A 22,500-nucleotide genomic window follows, 5' to 3' on the forward strand; every position below is an offset into this window, starting at 1 on the left:
GTGTAAGATCAGAATTGTTGTGATTTGCATTTCCCTGATGACTGAGAATGTTGAACTTCGTTTAGGTGCTTCCTGGCCATTGGAGATCCCTCAGTTGAGAATTCTCCATACAGCATTTGTTAATTGGGTTCTTTGGCTTTTTTGGAGGTTAGCTTCTAGAGTTCTTTATACATTTTGGATATTAACCCTTTATCGGATGTGGGGTTGGTAAAGTTTTTTTTTTTTTCCCAATCTATAGGTTGCCAATTTGTCCTATTAAGTGTGTCTTTTGCCTTACAGAAGCTTTTCAGTTTCATGAGTTCCTATTTGTCAATTTTTTATCTTAGAGCGTGAGCCATTTGAGTTCTGTTCAGGAAATGTCGCCAGGCCAATGAGTTTGAGGTTTTTTTGTTTGTTTGTTTGTTTTCCCACTTTCTCTTCTATTAGATTCACTCTGTCTGGTTTTATGTTTAGGTCCTTGATCCATTTGGATTTGAGCTTTGTTCAAGGTGACAAATACGGATCTATTTTCATTTCTCTACATACAGACTACCAGTTAGATCAGCACCATTCATAGAAGCTGCTTTCTTTTCTCTATTACATGGTTTTGGCTTCTTTGTCAAAGATCAAGTGTACATAAGTGTATGGGTTTATTTCTGGGTCTTCAGTTCTATTCCATTGATCAGCCTATCTGTCTATGTACCAGTTTCATGCAGTTTGTTTCCCTGATCTTGATTTCAAATATCTTTGTTCAATAGAAGGGAAGCATGGGCCTTGGAGAAAGTGCTGAATCTAAGGCTTGGGCAGGGAATATGCGAAATGAGCTGGAGGTACCTGATTACTAGAGAAAGTGAGGATGTGTTTAGACATGTGTGTGCTTGAGCACATCACAGGGACACAGAGGCAATCAGAAGAACTTCCAGTGGCCAGAGTGTGGATAAATAATATGGTGTTGAATTACAGCCCAAAGTATAAATATATGAGTTGATGACTTAGTACCTCAATGGGGGCAAAGATCCGCACTACCTGTACAGACAAATTAAATTGCACTTGGCCCTCAGGGAGGTCAAGTATAGCTCCTTAAGGGTGCTGTTCACAGTCACTTCCTTGCACAGAATGTAGTATGGAAAGCTGGGGTGACAAAAATATTCTAACACTCTGTACTAGCTACAGGAAATAGTCAAGGTGTCTGCAGTGATGAGCTACATTGAAAACACAGCCAGTTCTAGCTGACGGGTATTTTACAGTGTAAGTAACCAGTGCTTCCTGGATTTCTAAGGGTGTGGGGGGAAGGAGGAAAATCTAGAGATTGTCCCAGCCAGAAGAAGTGTAAGAGACATGGGTACTGATGGAGTGTGGCATCCTGGGTGGAATCCTGGAGCAGAAAGGACACTAGATAAAACCAGTGAGCTGGTTAACCTTAGTGTGTCAATATCGATTGACTAATTATAAAAAGCAACCACATAAAAGCAAAGCAAGATGTCATAGGATTGATGTAGCATTGTATATCTCAATCTATTGTACAATAAAATCTTAGTTTAATGAAAGAAATTTTGATATGTAAAAGTCTATAGAATGCAAATTATCTGCATTGTTAAAAGCTCTGCTTGCCTGGGGATTTTGATTGGTAGGAGGGAGAAGTAGTAAGGAAGCGTGAGAAAAGTTACAAAGGCAATGCGTGCTCTCATCATCTTCATTGGGCATGGAATCTTATTGTTGTATTTGTACAACAATGAAGACAAATTAAACTAGTGCATTCACCTCAAAGATGGGTCACTTCTAGCATGTCAAGTCTGTTCATTGTAACATAAGGAGAACAGCAGAAAAGAAATTGTAGACTGAAATCCAATTTTGCCAGCAATCACATTAAATATGACTGACTACTCTTTACAAGACCCAGCAATGTGCTTTTTTTTCTTGTCCATTGACTATTTTGGAGAAGATTGTTTAAAATTGGGAGAAAGGGGGTGGGGAGAATATACCATATAAATACTGTTACACTTAATCCCATCTCGACAAATCAAGAATTGCCTAGGTAACAAACCTCTTGTGATGTTTGTGAGGTAGGTCCTAATTGATTGTATGCAGTGCCCATCAAAGTTCCAGAAAACTAATCTTCAAAAAACTAGAAAAAATAATTTTAAAATGTATATGAAACAAGGTAGGGACTAGACAAAGTGGTCCTTAGGAGATTAAATATACATTGGAATTTACTTTGGCTCCAAAACAATGAAATATGTAGACAAATATATGCAGCTGTGAACTTATATCAAGTGATGTGTTTTGGTTGTTCTTTCTCATAAGGATTTTAGTTTATAATGTCTGTGCTTGTTTATAAGTGGGGGTGAGTATGGGCATAAACTGCCCAACTACAGAGAGCAGGAGCTGGGATGATGTGGAAAGAGTGAGGAAGAACAAGTGTGGCATGAAAGCACAGAGGAGATGAGGGACCAAAGGAACAAGATGGGCTTGGGGTATAGAAGAAGATGAGAGGGTCAGCAAAAAACAAGGTTTATTTGAAAATGCCATGATGAAACCTAATGGTGGAGATGCTGGTTAACTTGAAAATAAAAGAGAGAGCAAATAATTAAGCAAAATCCAGGCTATAGAAGTTAATAAACAACACTATTACATTAGAGTTCTCCAGAGAAACAGAACCAATATAAAGTGTGTATATATACTTGAAAGGGTATATGTTTGGCTGGCTTACAGTTCAGAATTCAAAGTTTCTTCTTAGATTCATCCAATCACTTAACTGTAATTCCCCAAGGCAAGACAGGAAATCCACTGGGCAAACTCTACATCTCCAAGTCTGATGGCAAAATGGTCTGCAGATCTCCAACTCCTTTTTCATCTTTGTTGACTGCAACAAACTTCTTTCTTGTGAGCTGGTTCCACTCCCTGTTAGCAGCTTTCCTCAGCAGATAGCCCATGGCTCTGGCATCTTGAACATCTTGGGGTCTCTAAGTCACTTCACAGCTTCTTGTTCCAGTGTCTAGGATCCACACATGATCCTCTGGGTTCCCCCAAAAGGCTTGGGGTCACATCTCCAGCTCTGTCCTCTGTAGTACTCTAGGCTCTGGTTGACTTCACTGCTTCTGTTGTTCTTGGTGGTCATCCTATGGTACTGGCATCTCCAATCTGCTGGGGTCTTCTGCTGCAATTAAGCTTCACCAATAGCCTCTCATAGACTCTCTTCATGGTGGCAAACCTCACCTTTGCATGACCACTTCAGGCCTTGGCTATTAACTGCAACAAAGGCTGCACCTTCATAATGGCCTTCCATGGCCTCTCACTTGCTGTGTAAATCCATATTTACATAACAAGGTCATGGTTGTGTCATTTTTCCTCCACGTGAAAGCAACGTCATTACATACTAAATATGATCCCATGTCTTCCTTAATCTTCAGACTTCTGTACATAATTTTGCTAGGCCCCGGTGTGTTTGCAAACATAGATATGGATATGAAACTGAAAGGCTTCACGGTGACCGACCGTCTGAAGGAAAGCATACACTGGCAGAGTCTCTGGCACTTGGCAATAGGTCCAACAGCCCATCTTGCCCACCCCTTTCACCTCCCTCCCCAGCCACGGAAAAACTGAAACTGACTTGAAAGGTCCTTCTGGAGAATCAGCTCATGCAGCCTAAGGGCTGTTTCCTCTTCTGGAAGTGGGCGTGGTCAGATGAGCACAGTGCCATAGTCCTGCTGTCCCAGTGCTCACGGACTCGGAGACAAGGGATCTCAAACTCCAGGCCAGCCTTAGCAACATAACAAAGTCCTGTCTCAAAATACCGTGTTTGAAATATCTGAAAATAAATCTTGTCGGTGCAGTTCGTGTTTAGAATGTTTGAGACCCCTGGTTGAGTTCCCAAATAGCATTGAGGTGGGTGGTGGGAATCACATAATACCAGTGCTATTATTCATTTGTAAAGACTATAGGAGCCTTAATATCACAAATGCAGATCTTACATATGGTATTTAGCAAATATATTGCTGATATTTGCTATTAAATATGCAGATCAGATGTGTGCAAGCCTGTATACCATGTGTGTGTGTGTGTGTGTGTGTGTGTGTGTGTGTGTGTGTGTGTGTAGTGTGTGTGTGTGTGGTGTGTGTGTGTGTGTGTGTGGTGTGTATGTGTGTGTGTGTATATGTGTGTGTGTGTGTGTGTGGTGTGTGTGTGTGTGTGTGGTGTGTGTGTGTGTGGTGTGTATGTGTGTGTGGTGTGTATGTGTGTGTGGTGTGTATGTGTGTGTGGTGTGTGTGTATGTCTGTGTGTGTGTGGTGTGTATGTGTGTGTATATGTGTGGTATGTGTGTGTGGTGTGTGTGTTTGGTGTGTGTGTATGTGTGTGTGTATGTGTGTGGTGTGTATGTGTGTTTGGTGTGTGTGTGTATGTGTGTGGTGTGTGTGTGTGGCGTGTGTGTGTGTGTGGTGTGTGTGTGTGTATGTGTGTGTGTGTGTGGTGTGTGTGTGTGTGGTGTGTATGTGTGTGTATGTGTGTGTGTGGTGTGTATGTGTGTGTTGTGTGTGTGTATGTGTGTGCGTGTGTGCGCGTGTGTGTTCCCTCTCTTGGCATTCACAGCAAGTTTACCTTCAGAAACTGCTATTGTTTCTTGTAATTCCCGTTTAGTTGGAGCTGCAGTTGTTTCTTTCAGGCAGTAGATGCCAGCAGAGTTCTTTTAAACTAAAAAGCAAGTCTCTGGCACCACCATAGCAACAGCTTCCTGATCACACTACTACAGACAGATATTTAAAAAATTAAATATTCTATGTTTTGCAAGGTCTTTTGAACAAAAGGAACAAAAAACTATCAAACATAGCATTTTCAAGATACTCAGTTTAAGGTTACCTTCTTGATATAATAATTTTAAATCTTATATAGTTTAGTTAAATGAATCCCAGTGTTAAATGTGGGACTTTATTTAAGCAATATCAAACATAAGTCTGGCTAGATGTCTGTTAAAAAGCATAATAGCTGACATACTATGTTTAGTTACGTTTGGCAAGCAACCACCATGGGAGTCTTATCTGGGGAGGCCCATGCAGCAGACATGAATGCAGGAGCATTTTCAGAAATCTACCTTTGCACTTAATGAACGGAAAAGAATGAAATCAAACTTTGACTGTAGAAAACCTTGAAAAGTCCAATAATATCACTTCTATTATTAACTATAAATTACTCAGTGCTTACTAGTTTATTTACAATTAGAGTCCTGTTATTAACAATGATGTTTTCTAGTATATGGTGATCTTAGTTAGACCTTTGGAATGTTAAAAGTAATGCTTATATTCTTTATTAATCTTATAATATGTAATAATATGCATATATATAATCATGTGCTCATGAATTCAAATAATACAACAGGAGCACAAGCTGGTAGACAGCCAATATTAGTGTGGCGTGACAAGGGTGGTGGAGGCAGAACAGCTTCTTTCCTCTGTAGCAGCTATGGAGCAGTGCTCTGCTGACAGAGCGACTCTGCTCAGCATGACAGTGAGCAGAGCTCTCTCAGGAGAGCCAGTCAAGGGAACTGAACGCTTTCATCTGGTTTTTGCCTACTGGTCACTGTGCGCCAGACACAGTTAGTCACTGCAGTCTTTCTGTTTTGTGTAAGGTATCTCCATGTGTTAATAGATCACTGATTACACACAGTTGACGATTTTAAGAGCAGCACATTTTAAGGTTGAATGGTTGGTCCTGTAGGTCCTGCTGCATGGTTTCAATGGCAGAGCTTTCTGCTCAGGGTCTCCCTGGCAGGCCTGCCTGTGACCTGCCTGGTACTGCTCTAGTGTGACGACGTGACTGCTTATTTTATTTAACATTATTGTTGTTATTTATTGCATTAAAATACTTAACAGGAAATAGGAATTCAGATATGTTTCAGAAGGACAAAGACTTTTTAAGCGTCTTTCCCTTTCTTTTCCCTCTTTTCCTTTATTTGAACTTCCAAAGAGAAAACCATCAATTGCTGACACACATGATGTAGACAGGCAAATACTCAAAATCCTTAAATGCTATCTTTATCATGCAAACTGGACATGACTTTTTTTTTTTTTATTGTATGTGATGTTTCTAAGAGATCATTAAATTAGAAGACTAAAGAAGCAGCAGTCTTCTGTGTTAGGGGTTTAACAATCAATTAGCCAAGCGACAGGGATTCTTTTCTCTCAATTAAAATTTCTTGGTATGGCTAATAGCCTATAAAATTATAATATATAGTTTTAAATCTGATTTTTTTTCTCATACTTTCCAAATGTTAGAATGTTTTCAGATGTTATTTATAGACAGGCACATATCTATAAATAAATTTATTAGGCGGTACTGGTCTGCTGTTTCTATAATTTCCTTATGTATTAGCCTTGAGTCAGTGAGTTAGCAACTTTGATTCCTTTGAAATGATGAAATTCAGATTTTTTTCTTAGTTATGACATGTTCCATTGATATCTTTTCATAAAGTTAACTACTTATGAAGATTCATACAGTCTGTCAGCTGACATCCTGTAAACTAATTCTAGCGTGTTACTATTTGGCCTCTGGTTATTTGCATGGGGTTGTAATACATGTTTAACTAGTTTTCCACATTGTCAAAAATACTTTTTATCCTTCTCTGTATATGAACCTTTATAGTTACTGTGCTCATTCTCCAGCATATTAGTATCAGAACACTCAAACCTAGAACCTTTAGCAGATATTGCAGGTTTTAAAGTATGCATGTCTAGCAGAGATGAGGCTCGGCTCGCTAATGTGCTGTTTTCTATTAACAGGAAACAGCCGCAGTAGTGGTTTGCAAACCCTGCTGACAGGAAGTTTAGCACATGCATAGCTCTTAGCTTCTTGGTAGGAAGTTGAGCTCCTTCTGAAAACACTTGCAGTTACTTTAAAGTGTAAATGCACGCGAATGGCAGCTCACAAAGAACTGTCCTGTGGCCAGCACAGTGGCACGCCCACCGCCCTCCAGAAGCTGGAGGGGTTCGCTAGCCGCCTGTTTCACAGGCACTCCAGAGGCACCGCACAAGAGCACAGGGCAGCTCTGGAAGATGACGGCCTTCGGGCCTCTGAGCACACTGCCTCATGGGACAAATCAAGTAAGTGGTTTGGTTTTGTTTTTAAACTGATACATTGTAATTAGCAGCTAAAGTACTTGCAGTTTCAGGATCAAATGCAAAGAATCAGTTTTGTCTTTTTTTGATTTGCATAAGGATTTTTTTCAAGATGGTGAGAAAGTTCATAAAAAATTAAGTTGAGCTGTTTTGTTCTTTTTTAAAATTTTATAAGTACCTAGGACAAATATCAATAACAAAATGTCAGTGTTATTCTTACTTAATTTCTATTCTATGTCACGCGGTTTTTGTTCTACAGCATAAACAATGATCTGCTTACTTTTACATTTCTTTTATTTATAACTGACCTTATGTTTCAGAAGTGAAAAGAAACATTTATGTACATTGTATCAGGCTTGTCATCTTATTTAATGCATATGTAAAAGTTACTCCAAGTCTTACAGAAAAGGCCTTCTAAGAAAAGCACATTATTCTATGTAAAATTTTATATATTTGTTACATGATGAACATCAAAATCTTACATCCTTGTATTTTATATCATGTATAAAATAGATTAAACAAATTGTGTAATATATTACATATCTTTAGGACCTGTTAAAATGGTCAGACTTAGACTGTTGTGTTAAAATGGTTTGGTATCTCTGATGGCAAGAAGATTAAAGGCTGAGTTCACACACAACAGCGGTATGCCTCCATTCCCATGTTAGCTTGGACCCTTCCCAGGGAGCATGCAGGGGACTGACTACTAAGAAGCAGCTGTTGCCCTTGGCATTAGAGCTTTTTCTACTGCGTTTACATGGTCATTAAGTAGAGCTAGGATTTGCCTCCTTGGATTCATGGATTGTAAAGCAGTTAAGTAAGAGAACTCATTTTTAAAATGAAAATGTACATGTAGATGGCTCTGGGGAAGCTCCGGCAACTGTTCTACAATGTCAGACTTGCTTTTTAACTCCTTGAAGCTACTTTAGGGAGATATGAAAAAGGGCGTATTTTTGTACAAAACCATTTTCATTCAACATATTCTCTCTCTCTCTCTCTCTCTCTCTCTCTCTCTCTCTCTCTCTCTTTCTCTCTCTCTCTCTCTCTCTCTGTGTTTGTATGTATGTGTGCATGTATATCTGCGTGTGTGTATATGTATATGTGCATGTGTCTGTGTGTACATATATGTACTTATGTGTGCATGTGTTTCTCTGTGTGTCTGTGTCTTTCTGCTTCTGTCTGTGTCTCTGCGCATCTCTATCTGCGTGCATGTGTGTGTGTGTGTGTGTGTGTGTGTGTGTGTGTGTGTGTGTTTTCACACAAGATCTCACAATGCAGCTGTAGACTCAAGGAAGTTGTAGCTTCTCCTGCCTAGCTTCCTGGGTGCTGTGATTCTGCCCTGTGCCATCAGTGCTCGACTTCCCGAAAGATTGCATTACTTCAGGTTATCTTCACTGTACAGGAAGTTAATACACGAAGACTTCCATATCTGTCTTAGTGAACCGTTAAACTGGAACGACAGCTCAGTAGTCAACTTCTTGTATGACAAAGTCTCCATGGCCTGGTCCCTGCTCTATAAATTGCAGTCTTCTAAACTCTTTTGGAGATACTTTGGTGTTCTTTAAAGGTATTTTTAATTTTAAATGAGGACAGAGTTGATTTTCTGCTTTGGAATGAATATAATGGAATTTAATCATGGGAGGTTCTGTTTGAACTAGACTGAACAGGCTGTAAGTGTACAAGACCAGTATACTTTCTGGAACATTGTTAAATTCAGTGACAGAGTACAGTTTTGTAATACATAATTTCTTTTAAAGAAATAGACTCTTAATAAATACTGGTTTTATCCTTTCTTTAGAAAAGACAGAAACAGGGCACTAGGATCATGGCATACAAACACAATTAGGACCAAACGTTAGCGCTCTGTGAATAATGAGCTGGAGTAAGAAATGGCTAAGGAGCAACGAAAGCTCAGTAAGTGCTCCTCGCCCTCTTCTCCTTTCAGATCCTCAGCTGTTCTAAGAGACACTGTGATTGCATGTGCGAGGAGGGACACAGTAAGCATGCACTCTGCTGTTGCGATGCACAGGAGGAAGTGCAGAGAAGAGAAACTGTGATCCTGTCATTTCTGTTTTCTGCACTTACTTGTTTTGCTTGATGAAAACAGTTCTGTGTTCACATGTGTATGTGCTAAGGAATGGATTTTTAAAAAATACTTATTTGGAGTCGTGGGTGTAGAAACCAGAGGACAGATTGCAGGAGTTGGTTATCTTCTTCCACCATTGTAGGTCCTGGGGATTAAACTCAGGTCACCAGGTTCAGGGACAAATGCCTTTACTCTCTGAGCCATCTCACTAGACCATAGAAGAGCTCTGGCCAGTAAGGAGTTTTCAGGGATTGTTGGAAGCTACTAAGTGCATGGCATGTTTCACCAGAAAATGGAAGGCAGTGTCTCCTGACACACCCAGGGGTGCTGTATCCCAAAGTGCTATTTTAAGAAACAACTAAGAGTGGAAGTCACAATTTAACAATTAGGTACATGGACTCTTGAGTAAAGATTAAAGGGTAATTTAGGCAAATGGAGTTTTGGGTTTTGAAAAGGTGTTTGGTTTTATTTTGTTTTGTAATGTGGCTCAGGTTACCTTTGGACTCGATATTTAGCAGCCTATGCTGGCCTTAACTGCCTGTCATCCTTTTGCTTCAGCCTGAGAATAATAAGCATGCCCCTTTCATCAGATGGAAGATAGGAAATGGAGTAAACTTTAATCAAAGTTTTTGCTTCTCCAGGGATGTTTCTGTAGGAATAAATATAGAGCATCGGCTACAGAGTTGTTTCTAGGGATTTCAGCTTTGACTTTCAAATTAATTAATTAATTGTTCCTGATTGATAAAATATGTCATAGCTATCTCTGTGCACACCTAAGTACATTCAGCTATAGTAACAGCACAGAGGAATTCCTTTTGTCCTGACTCAGAGTAAATGGGTTATTGACATTCATTGACTTGTCTTCCTAGAAAATGTATTGTGTTTCCCTTTTAAATATTTTTTATCACAATAGCAGTTATATAAAACTGAAAGTAATCAAAGGTTTGTGTGTTGTAAGCCATTGATTTTCACATTTAACAGTGTCTAAGCTGCAGCATTTTAAAGAGCAAATGTGTTAAGACCTTACAACACTTTGCCTGAACTTCCCAAAAATGCTTGTCAATTTCTTTGTGAGTACAAGTTAATTTTTGTGAAGTGCACTCTACAGCAAATGCTGTAATGACTTAGGATGTGAATTTCCTCAGAACTTGATAGCTCATGTGACTGTCATAGACTGTCATTTTTACCCTTTTGAAGCTCTTTAAACCCAATTTGTTAGTCCGTTGAATTTGTGTAATTGTAACTTCTAAATTATTTTTAATCTCTTTTCTTAATTCTGCAACTATTTTATGAGCTCATTGATTATAATCAATTTCTACTCATTAGAAAACTATTTTAATATTTATTATGTCATAGTTTCTAAACTGAGTATAGAGGTCAGAGAAATTGTCCAGAGTTAAGAGCACTGACTTGTTCCTCTTGCAGAGGACCTGGCTTCAGTCCGCAGACCCACAGGACAGTCCACAACCTCCTGGAATTCCTATTCCCGGAGATCAAAAGACCTCTTCTGGCCTTAGGCATCGGTACACATGTGCTACACATACATTTTTGTAGGAAAACATTCATACACATGATATAAAAATAAATTATTTTAAAACTATGATTGTAAAGATTCTAAAGATTATGATTTAAAGATTCTGGGGGAAATTAGAAATCAGAAGCAATATAACCCTTAATATTCAGAGTGTTAGGTGTAATAATAGGAAGCCTATATCATGTCTGTCCCTTTCCTGTCCCCTTCCCTTTTCCCATGTCTGTGTGTGTGATGCTGGGAGTATAATTGAACATGATGGGTTAGCGAGTGATATTTCCAGCCATATTAACATAATTTGTTAAAATGGGAAATCATAATATAATGACACATTAGATAAAAGAGCCAAAAGAATCTGTAATATGCAATTGGGGATAATTTAATCTGCTTAGTCTTCTACAAAGAAGTCGGTATAGCGAGCATACTTTCTGTTTGTTTGTGTTTGGTCTTTAATTCAGGCTAACACTATTAAAACTATAGCAAATATGACAATTTATGATAACCGAATAGTGAATTCCCTGCTTGGCCATATTTGTTCACAATACTGTGATAGGAATTTCTTTTTGCAGTTTCTTCCTGTGTGAAGATTTGCTCATAGATAATGTCTTTCAGATATTAGCTCTTAACAAGACTATCAAAGTACCCCATTCCTCCATCTTTCGTTCTTATCAGAACCCACAATCCCTTTCTTCATGTTCTGACCATCTTCTGCTTATTTTTAGTAAGACTTAGGTTCATGGTGTGAGAGTGTGTTCCTTTTAGTCCTTGTGTTGTGTCTGTCTGTGGTTTGATTTTGAACTCTGTGGAAACATAAAGACAATGGGTTCATTCTGACACACTGCTCTGAGAAAATGCTTTGTTATCTTAATAATGTATATCCTTTACACTTATGCTAATAGACTCTCCTAACTTGTTCTGTTATGGTGTTTGCCATTTCTTTGAAAGGTTTACAGATATTTAGTAACAATAAGAAAATACTCACCCATCTCTAGTAAATACTGTATCTCAATGCCAGGCATTTAAGCACCAGCATCACTCTCCCATTATACCGTCTCTTTGAATCCAGTTGGAGCTGATCTCTCACTCTTCCCTCAACTCTAAATACTCAGCCACCTCCTCTTTCTGTTAATTTCTTTTTCTAGATGTTTTACATCTCTGCAGTTATATAGTATGTAGCCTATTGTTTCTGCCATCTTCTATCTATGTTGCGGAATATGCAAGTAGTTGCTTCCTGCTTATTGCTAAATTATCCTGTGTTGTGTGACAAGAACACATTTGCTTTATCTGTTCTGACTAACAAAAGAATTGTTTTTTAGACTGTTTGGCTGTATGGATAATGTTATGATAAACATTTGAAAACAAGTCTGAATGAACAGGGATTTTAGTAGATATATAGGAGGAGACTGGGAATAAAAATGATTGTGTCATATATTTTATATTTTGAAGAAACAGCCACCGCTGGAGAGATGCCTCAGTGGTTAAGAGCACTGACTGCTTTTCCCGAGGTCGTGAGTTCAATTCCCACCAACCACATGGTGGCTCACAACCATCTGTAATGGGATCTGATGCCCTCTTCTGGAGTGTATGAACACAAGGGTACTCATATACATAAAATAAATAAATCTTTTTTAAAAAGAAGAGGAGGAAACAGCCAGTATACTTTCTCAAAGTCGCTGTGCTGCTTTACCCGTCCCTTGTACTTGGGAGGAGTGGAGTCCCTTCATGTGTTCAGTAGGACTTGGTGGCATCAGGCTTTGGGGTGTGGCCAGTTTGAGGTTTAAACTTAGGTTTCACAGTAGGTTTTAGTTTCTCTGTCCATAATAACTAATAGTATTGGTTAATTTTACAATCTCAGAAGCCATTTGTCTATCTAGTTTGGACACGTGTCCACTTTTAAAAAGTGTCTTCTTTTTATTAAATCTTACGAATCTATTCTATATTCTGAGTCCAAATTCTTTTAAAGACTTGTAACTTGCAAACATTTGCTCTCAGCTTCTGGCATGTCTCATCATTTCTTAAAATAATATCTTTGAAGAAAGAAAGGTCAGCACTTTAATGAAGTCGGTGTTATCTTCCTCTTCCCCTGTGTACTGTGCCTTTTGGGCCAGGCCTAGGAAATCTTTGTCTTACTGAAACCCATTCATATTTTTAGTCTGCTTTCTCCTACAGGCCCATTTTTCAGTTTTATATTTACTGTGAAGTATGGACTAAAGTAGTATTTTATATGTGTATCTGGTTTTTATTACTTCATTTTTTTACGAAAACTTTCCTCCATTGAACTATCTTAATCCCTTTGTTGGAACTCGAGATGTACATTTATCTATGAATTGGCAGCTCTGTGTCAGCGAATGATGGATATTTATTCTTACGCCAGCCACACTGGTTTGCTCACTTGAGTTTTGAAATCAAGCAGTGTTTCATTAATTTTGTCCTTTTACCAAAGTTATTTTAGCTATTATGAGGGCTTTATCTTTTCATACAAATTTCTGAATCAGCTTATCATTCTCTAAAGAAAAGCCTATTGAATTTCTCTAGATATGGTGTGGGATTCATTGATCAGTTTGCAAGAAATTGTCATCTTAACGACAGACATGTCCCTCTCCATGTCTTTAGATGTTTGTAACTATCTGTGATACCTCCAAGTTCATCTCTAAGTGCTTTATTTCTACTAATTTTTTTGTGAATAAGACCATTTCTGAATTTCACTTTTAAATTCTTTCCTGCTTATTTTTCAAATGATTATTGGTAGTTTCTTTATAATTTTAAACTTCTCTTCAGGTTGAATCCTGTGGTCTTCACATAAAGCTTGCTATGTATGGAGATGTCTTTACTATGTCTCCTAGTTGCCCTGGCTCTGCAAAGTTAATGCAGAGGAGTGCTTGGTGCCCGTCTTACAGGAAAGCAGTTCATCGCTCACTGTCGAGTGGGATGTAAATCACTGGAATTTTCTCTGCACAGCAGGCTGAGGAACCCTTCTACTGTTAGTTCTTGAGAGGATTTTAAGGCTGCTGGAGTTGACAGCTTGCTGCTGCTGCTGCTGCTGCTGCTGCACTTGCTGGTGCTCATGTGGTTTGTCCTTCGTGTTACTAATGTATTTGATTCATTACTCTTCAACATGGAACTGTCTTGCCTTTCTGAGATAAACCTGCGTGGTCATAATGCCTTCAGCAGACTTGCAGGCACTTCTGTTTTATTGGTGAGATTTGCAATTTTCAATCTCATATTTTCAATTTTATTAGTAATTTCTTCCATTTTCATTAGTTTCAACAAAATGGAAGAAATGACCAGTTTGGGACCTGCTAATCACCCACAGTTTTCTATTTCCACAGTTGATTCTCAGATGATAGCATAATACTTACTGTGAGGTTGTGAGACCTCTTGGACATGGGCACATGCGGCCAGCATGGAGCCCTGGGAGCCTCCCAGAGCTGTGTGCCGGTTGTTTCCTTCCTCTACAGAATGTTTCCTTATTTTCTTTGGGATTTCTTTGTGGTACAGTGTTTGAGGATTTAAGGATTTCCACATTCTCTCCTGTTGTTGATTCCTTAATTATGCTTTTTTAAAAAATTTTTGAATATATGTGGGGTGTGTGTATGTGTGTGTGTGTGCATGCCATGGCATAGATGTGGAAGTAAGAGGAGCAACCCCTTATAGGAGCTGGTTCTCGCCAGCCACGCTGTGGGGCCTGGGGATCGAACTCAGGTCATCAGGCTTGGTGCCAGATGCCTTTCACTCAACCATCTTGCAAGCCCTTAATTATACTTGATAAGAGAATGTATTTTAAAAGATTGAACAAGCCTTTTGAATTAATTCATTTATTATTTTGTCTTGCATATGAACACAGAGCATTTTCATGTACATTGTAAAAGAATAACATTCTGCTGACTTTTAGCACTTCATTTTATGTGTATGAGTTTTCAGTGTCGTTGTACAAGTTTGATCTATCCGTATTCACTTCCTGTCTACTTTTCCTATGATTTATTAAGAGAAGAGCCTGAAGTCACCAACTCGAGCCCTGCTTTGCATCATTGAGTTTCAGTGAACAGTGAGCGTCGTCCTCTGTGGTTGCAGCTCCACTCCATCCTCATGAAGTACAGACCTTCATATTGCATAGTGGTGCTGTAGCTGTGCTAATCCCATAGTCAATGCATTGTTCCTGTCTTTATAGAAATACCATCATCAGCAAAGTTACTGCTCTGAGCGTTGTAGAAAGGTGCACCTCATAGAATTACAGCCCATAGATAATGTGTAGTGATGAGAGTAGGCAGATCTGCTGCTGGCTTGTGTGTTTTGGTACTATAGTATTTAACATTATTTTAGAACACAGCCTTCTGTTTATATGTTAGAAAGTCTACTCTGAAGCAGTATGTCAGGCTATGTGAGCAGCAACCTCAAGTTCACACTTACACTGCATTTGTGCACTGCATCATTTTCTCTTGTGTGTGACTTAATCCCCTAGTGTTGTGTTCATCACGCACCTTCAGCACGTGGGCTGTGTTACCACTCTTCCAATAAGCACGTTGACTGACTGGGCATGAAAGAAGGAACTCAGGCGCATAAGTAGAAGTCAGTGAGAGCCGTTGTTGCTTGTTTTTTGGGCAAGGTTCATCCTGTTATAGCTGTGTTAAAATATTTTTCTTAGTAGATGCCTTTTGGTTTTTAATGACTTTATCTGATAACAATCTATTTTAGGATATGATTGACATAATTCTCTAGTTAAATAGAACTTCTTTGAACCAATAAATGTCTTATCTAAATTTGATTATTATTATTATCTTCATCTGTATTGCATCTGTACATTTTTGAACTCTTACCTAGCAGTTTAAGGTTTGATACCACCACATACACAGCCACATATATAAGACTGTGTTTAACCTTTATCTGTGTATGTATATATGCATGTAGGTGTACATACGTTTCTGTTTTAGTTTGCTTTTTCGGTATTCTTTGTCCCTTCCTGTCAGCTTATCCTTTAATGGCTTCGTTGTCATCTGAAAACTCCACTGTGCATTTGTACTTAAAACACATGTTCTCTATTATAATTTTTCCTGGAATTTTACGTTTGTGGGTGATCGTTTTCCTGGATCTACAGTTATTACTGGGCAGTTTTGTTTCTTGTTTCTTCTAGCATTTCTAACTATCAGTTCACTGTCTTCTGGCCACTCTTAGTTCTACTTGAGAAGTTAGCACTCAATTGAATTGTTTTTCCGTTGTACATTAGTACTGATTTTTCTCTTGCTACAAATGAAGATTTCTTCCTTTGTTTTCATTGTTCAGTAACATGAATTTGAAGTGTCTAGGTGTGGGTGTCTTTGTGTTTGTCCCAGTTAGCATTAGCTTAACTGCTAGCTTCACCTGCCTTGTAGACTGGGGGCTCTTCTTTCAGTAGGACATTGTCAGTCACTGTTCTTTTAAACGTTTCCTCTCTTTCCTCTTGTTTCCTCTTAGCTGTATGTTGGGCCCTCAGATTGGATGCCTGTGTGAGACTTGTACTTTCCTTGGAGTTTGTTCTTCATAGTTACTCATCTATCTTCAGCTCACATTTACAGAGTTAGGGCCATTTTCCTTCTGAAATGGGGTGTTAATATTAGAGTGAGTTTAAGTTTTTCTATTAATTTGTCAAATGTCTACTTTTTGTTTTTCCACATTTCTCTTTTCTGTACTGACATTTCCATCTGTATTATTCTCATCAAGTCTTTAAACAGTTCCCTTTTATTTCATCTAACATTTCACTAGCCAGTTGCAAATACTTTTTAGCTGTACATAAATGCCATTCCTGCTTGTTATTCTCATCGTGAATGATGTATGTTTGGGCAAAAATCAGGGGCTTAAAATAAGATATTTGTAGTAACTGTATTCTATTTAATCTTTTTCCTCCAAGGATTTATGTTTTCATTTCATGTTCACCATCTTTAGTCCAGTTTGTAGATTTAATATCCTTCATGGTATGTGCTGCACATCTCTCAATTCTGATTTGATGTTACCCTGAGTCCCAGAACTCGGTGTTGTATGCTATCTGAAATCATGCTGGTGGGCCACGTGATCAGGAAGTACACATTTGGTCCATAACAGCTTTAAATTTTGGATCTCAAGTGGGGCTCATAACGCCCTGTGCAGCCATTTCCTTGCTAAAGCTCTGTCTAGACCATCAGTGCTGCCTGCCTCTGCTCGGACATTTGCTACTGGAGCTGGGCATTTGCCGACTGATTCCTTCCACTTCACTTTTTTTTTTTTACAGTGTAGACTTTGGGACCTCTCTCTGATGGTGTCACTGCTAAGCCTTCCAGACCAAGCTGGAGAGATCTGAGCAGACAAGAACACCGCAGACTTGAGTATTCTTACCCAGAGTCCAGTACTGCCTCCTAAAATGCTTCCTTCCCAGCGTGTCTGTAATGGGCCTGTACCAGAGCAGTGCAAGTCCTTTCCTGCACCCCTGTCCAGCTATCTGTTGTTTCTTGGGGAGGTTTGTTGACTGACTGTTCATCACCACAAGTGCCACCACCTTTTCTGGCAGCTTTAAAGGTGCAGATTCACCTGCTGAAGTTCTGCTTCAGCCCCAGTTCTCTAGTCCCTTCCTCTTACCAGTGCTGCAAATCAGAGGTCTCTGAGATTAGAACACCCTGCTCATCGTGCCACCCAACCTACCCACCTTGCCATACAGTCTGTCCTCAGAGTACTGTATCATGAGAGGAATGTCACTCTTGGATAATGGTTACTAGTAAATTTGTTGTGTGTGGTCTTTTAAAAATAATATCTGGGTAATATCAGATACTTAATGCTGAATTTAATGGAAATTTACAAGTGCTATTCCCTGATTTTCCTTTATAAAAGAAGATTTAGATAGCATTATATTATACTTCTCCCATGGTACAGAATGTTTAAATAGTTAACATTTGTGCCGCAGTATAGCTTTTGGCTCGTGAAAAATGAAAGCTGTCAGCGATCTGGGCAATAAGATTCATCGCCAATAGTCACTAGCAACAGCACACAGCTCTTGAGTCTCCGTGAGGTCCGCAGCAGTAGGAGCTGCTCTAATGAAAGGCATTTAGGCGCAATCACTCTGCTGTCGTTCCTCGCTGGATCCAACATGGGCTTGTGTGAGTATGTGAAGCAAACAGCATTTAAAGATAGGCTTGAGAGGTGTGGGAAGAGGGTAGCTCCGTGCTTACATGTAGAGAATGTCGTAATGTGGAGATCACGCTACCCTAAAATAAAAAGGTAGTTTATTTGCTTTAGTTGGTTAAAGCTTCAGGGAAGCTACCTCTTGGTTAGAAGGAAACTGATAATGCTGGTCTGATGTTGCCGTGGTAACAGCTCATGCTGATAGCATTGAGTGTATCGTATACATCCTGGTTTGCATTTTCTCTCTGCCATTTTGAGTTATTCTGGAGGTATATGAAGGAAGCTGGGATAGCTAGCTGGGGAAAAAAAGCTAAACCTCAGTTACATAAAACATCTTTGGCATTATTCTCTTATCTAGTAGTACCTCCTACTGGGCATTTGGGCGTTGCTTTGGGGGCTTTTCTTTTAAAACAAAAGAGAGCTCTTGGTTTTCTGCTGCCTGCTCCAGCTCCAGCGTATGTGTTTACACCATCGCTGCCTCCAGAGATTAGCATAACTCCCTTTGCAGGCAGTCGGGCTGTTGTTCTGAGCAATATGCTCTGGAGACGTTGCCTGTCATCATGAATGGTGAGTTGGTCTCGGGGACTTTTCAGCTATATATTTTTAAAAAATATTTAATTGTACAAGGAAAAATATTTTGTAGACAAGGTTATAAAAGTGAGAGTTGTAGTAATGACCTTTGTGTTGATGCTTTTAAAGTAGGCATTATTGTAAAGAGCCTGTGAAAGCCATTAGGAGCTGTAAACAGTCAGTGCTGACAGCTCCAGCATTCCAGCTCTGATTGTCTCTATGGTTGATCTCTGTTCACTAGAACTGCTCTTGTTTTCTGTATTGTAAAAATAGGGAGAATACATATATACTGCAAAGGAGGTTTTTATTTTAGTATTTGGTGTTCAAGATATCCATATTTAACATGTCATTCAAATACTATTTTTTGTTAGCTTCCTTTGGGCACTATTTTTTAAATACTAATTCTGAAAATAAGATGCTGCCAAAATTGTATTGATTTTTTTTTTGAGGGTTGCTTTTAATTGTAAGTAGTTTAAAATAGTGAATTAAGGATGAAATAAATATGTATGTTTTGGCTTTGGAGGCTTTGTTAAAATTAGTTTGGGAAAATGATTTATGAAACTAAATTGCTTGTGAAAAATTTATCTTTTGCTATGACTGTTTATTTTTCTTAGGATGTTCAAAAGTGCTTTTATTTATTTTTTTTTTCCGAGAAAATCTGCCATAGTGTGTACTGCAGCTTACCATAGGGCAGGAGCTGTTCACTTCAAGCAAACCTGCAGCTAAAAATAGACACCCTGTTGTCAGAGAGAGTGTTTGCTCAGAGCATCACTCATTAGCATCTCTGCTGAGCCGGAAAGGGCTGGTCCAGGTGGCCCTCATAAGGGGAGCGTTATGTGGCCCTGTGATGACAGGGTTCTTGCCTAAGACATGTAGGGTTGGCTTCTGGATCAGAAAGATTTTTTTTTATTGGTATAGTGAAGGCATTCAAAGCCAAAGAACCTTTTCTTCATAAGTAGAGATGACTTCATTAAAAGGAGGAAGTGCTCTTTATCCTGCTGCAGTCTAAAATTACCATGTTATAGAGTGGCGGTTGATACACAAGGAGTTGTCTTACATGCAAAATGTTAAGAATTGACTGGGCAGTTATGTTCTTGTTTCCAGAGTAGATATTCTGATTTAGTTCTTGAAATTTGGGCTGATACTGTGAGATCAATGTGTTGACATTTCTTAGAATTCTGCAGATATGAAAGCTGGTTATCATGCTATTTATTTATTTGAATAAAGCTATGTTTCCTTTAAAAGTTTGCACATAACCTTAGAATTTTTACCACCCACAGTGGTGCTGTTGGATCTTGCCATCTGATGTTTTCAGTGGAGGACGTTGCTGCTGCTCCTTTCTTGTTTTAAGCTATGGCTGAAAGGTTTATGTGCTTGATCATAGTTGCCTTCCCTACAGCCTTTTCTACCACACAAGTGTGCTAGTAACAAGTAGACATTGGCTTCTCCGAGGAGGTTCAGTCCTAAATAAATTCACCCCGCTGTGACTTGACTGCTCTAGCCATTTAAAATATGGGAAATTATAAGTGTGGCTTCATTAATAAAAATAATGGGCCGTTTTATCTGAGTCTAAAATTACGATGAGTTTCTCTATGTGGTGTATACAGCTATGTTTATGTGGAAATAGCTGTAAAGCTTTTCTTTTTCCTTCCTGATAATTCCATGTTCTTCTTCTCTGAGAATCTATCTGCCGTTGGCCCTCTCAGTGCTGCATTTTCTGAGTGATCTCATCCCTGCCCACGCCTCAGTCACTACCTGAGACATCCATTACAAGAATCAGCTTCGTCTTTCTCCCTTAACATCTGTCCCTTTATCTCTGATCCTCACTTCTCTTAGTGACTCCACAACCCTCATGAGAAGTAAAGCCAGAATCTGGGGTTGTTTGTAACTTGTCACCCTGGTTGTGTATATGCTCATTTAGATCCATTGATTGTACATCAGGAGTTTTCTCCAGGCCCAGTAGCACGAGGAAGGCCTTTAGAACTGGGCATCAGTCTCTCTCTTCAGCGCCCTGACACTGACTGACTTCATGTTTCATGCTTCTTTAGATGACTTTCATACTGATTTTTAAATTGAAATAAGTCCATTTCTTAGTACAATGTGAAACTTGCAATTCTGAAATTGCAAATCTGGAATCCTTAGCAAGTTAGGGGAGATCCACCTGTGCATCATGTATGAGTAATGACCTCCCATAGTTATATTCCTTGTAGAAATCACACGAACAGTAATAGCTTTCAGTACCTCCATTACAAACTCTGAAGATGATGTTGCTGTACTTTCAAAGCACAAAAGCAGATTATATATTTTGCCTGTGAGTCTCTGACTTTAGATCTGGATCTTAAGTGAAAGCCATCCCTTGAGGACTTTAATTGTTCTCGTATGTTCTTTCCTCTCTGGCATCGAAAGATTGCTTGTAAATGGGAGAAGAGCCTGGGCTGCCCCCTTGTAAGTTGCTTTCATTTGGTGAGGATTTTCTCTTGTTAAGCAAGTTTTGTGAAAACATTGTAAAGGAGTTCTCCTCAAATTCAGCTGGGTTCCATACGGCCCTCCGACTAGACGACATGGCAGAGCATACACAACAATAGGCACCGTTGCCTTCTGAGGCAAAGGAAGAGCTAAGCTTTGACAAGGACCAGCACTGGCACTGGTGAAGGAGCCTGGAATTATAACACCTTTCTCGACTTTTCTTTCTGAGACCACGTGATTTCTTTATTTTCTCTGTGTCTGATGTTCTATCATCACAGCATGTAGCAGGTTACAGAACTGTTTGTGTAAGATGGAGCTGAGTCATCTGACACATTGAGTTACTGTGCACTCCTGGTTCATATACCAATTCCTGTTCGAAAAACCGGAGCCAGCAAGCTGTGGAGCAGAAACACTAATCAACAGGTCCTTTGTTACAGCTGATAAGGGGAGCAAGAGCGGGTCTTCTGTTCACAGTGGGATGACTAGAGAGGATGATTCTGCATTCTGTTGTTTCAGTGGAAGAAGATTTCTTATGATCTCACTGCAAAAATAGGCAGGAGGAGACAGACCCGCTCACTCTGATTTGCACATCACACAGTGCATCCACATATGGAAACATCATGTGACACACTGCAAATCTGTACAAATTCTAAGCTCCTCAGGGAGCTTGCTTCCTGGTTCAGCTCACTGAGTGTCAGTGTGAAGAAGAAAGCATTAAATAGTGGTTCTCGGAAGTGTGCGGACCTAAGCAGGAGTGAGCAGCTGCTTAACGCCCTCTCCTCTGTCAGACCGACAACACACGAGCAGAACACTGAAAGTGCTGCTTTAGCCCCCAGGTGAGGACGGACCTCTGCCCAGGAAAGGACAGGCCAGATGAGGACTGTTCTAGAGCGGGTTGTGCTCTGGATTACTTGCCTTCCAGTAAGAGAAGCACCCATTTCATCCTCACTGATTTCCCGGGATGAAGCTTGTGAGGAAATGAGTGCAGGACAACACTGCCCGTTGCTTCTGTGCTCCTCCTAGCCCTGTTGGGACAGCCAGGAATTCATTAGGTCATTGCAAATTGAAAGGATGGCCTTTGTTTTCTGGGTACAACAGGGCTCTCCCTTGCTGTGCTGGCACCAATACCAGCAAGTTCCTTGTGATCTTAGACACTTGCACATTTCTTTGTTGTTGTTAATGAGTCTGAGTGTTGGCCTGCTTGCATGTATGTGACTACAGTGACCAGACATCAGATCTCCATCAGGAACTGGAGCTTCAGATGCTTGTGAGCCTCCTCGTGGGTGCTGAGAACTGAGCCTGGGTCCTCTGCAAGAGCAGCCAGTACCCTTGACTGCTGAACATCTCCCCAACCTCTACAACCACATTTCTGAAAGTTGCTGGATTATTTAATTAATACACATACATATGTGCATACAGAGAAAAATATCCAGAACTTAATTTTAATAACACCTATATAGAAAATGAGAGATCCAAAGAAAAATATACTACGTTGTTTTAGATCCTGTGTAAAGATTTTAAAACCTTCCCATTGTTTGTGGATAAATAAGCAAAAAAAAAAAAAAAAAAAAAGAAAGAAAGGAAAGTGGAGCCTATAAAAAGGGTTACACATGATACATGATTAAAGGATAAAATCACAG

The 22,500-nt window shown here is 39.4% G+C and overlaps 1 protein-coding gene across 4 annotated transcripts in view; it reads left to right on the plus strand.

Annotated features, from left to right (window-relative positions):
• The window catches only part of Prkacb (protein kinase cAMP-activated catalytic subunit beta), an 81,084-nt gene that overhangs the window by 22,116 nt on the left and 36,468 nt on the right, over positions 1–22,500 (plus strand). The window contains exon 1 of one of the 4 annotated variants that reach the window (XM_029474933.2): positions 6,825–7,070. The exons of 1 other annotated variant lie outside the window; for it this stretch is intronic. In XM_029474933.2, coding sequence (XP_029330793.1) covers positions 6,884–7,070 — 187 coding nt within the window. In that variant the 5' untranslated portion in view covers positions 6,825–6,883. Of the gene's footprint in view, positions 1–6,824; positions 7,071–17,672; positions 17,800–18,069; positions 18,392–22,500 lie in introns of those variants that run through there. 2 more of the 4 variants (XM_029474934.2, XM_029474935.2) reach the window with 2 other exon arrangements.

This window comes from Mus caroli, unplaced genomic scaffold (genome assembly GCF_978045245.1).
Source record: "Mus caroli unplaced genomic scaffold, Mus_caroli_1 scaffold_3, whole genome shotgun sequence".
Lineage (NCBI taxonomy): Eukaryota > Metazoa > Chordata > Mammalia > Rodentia > Muridae > Mus > Mus caroli.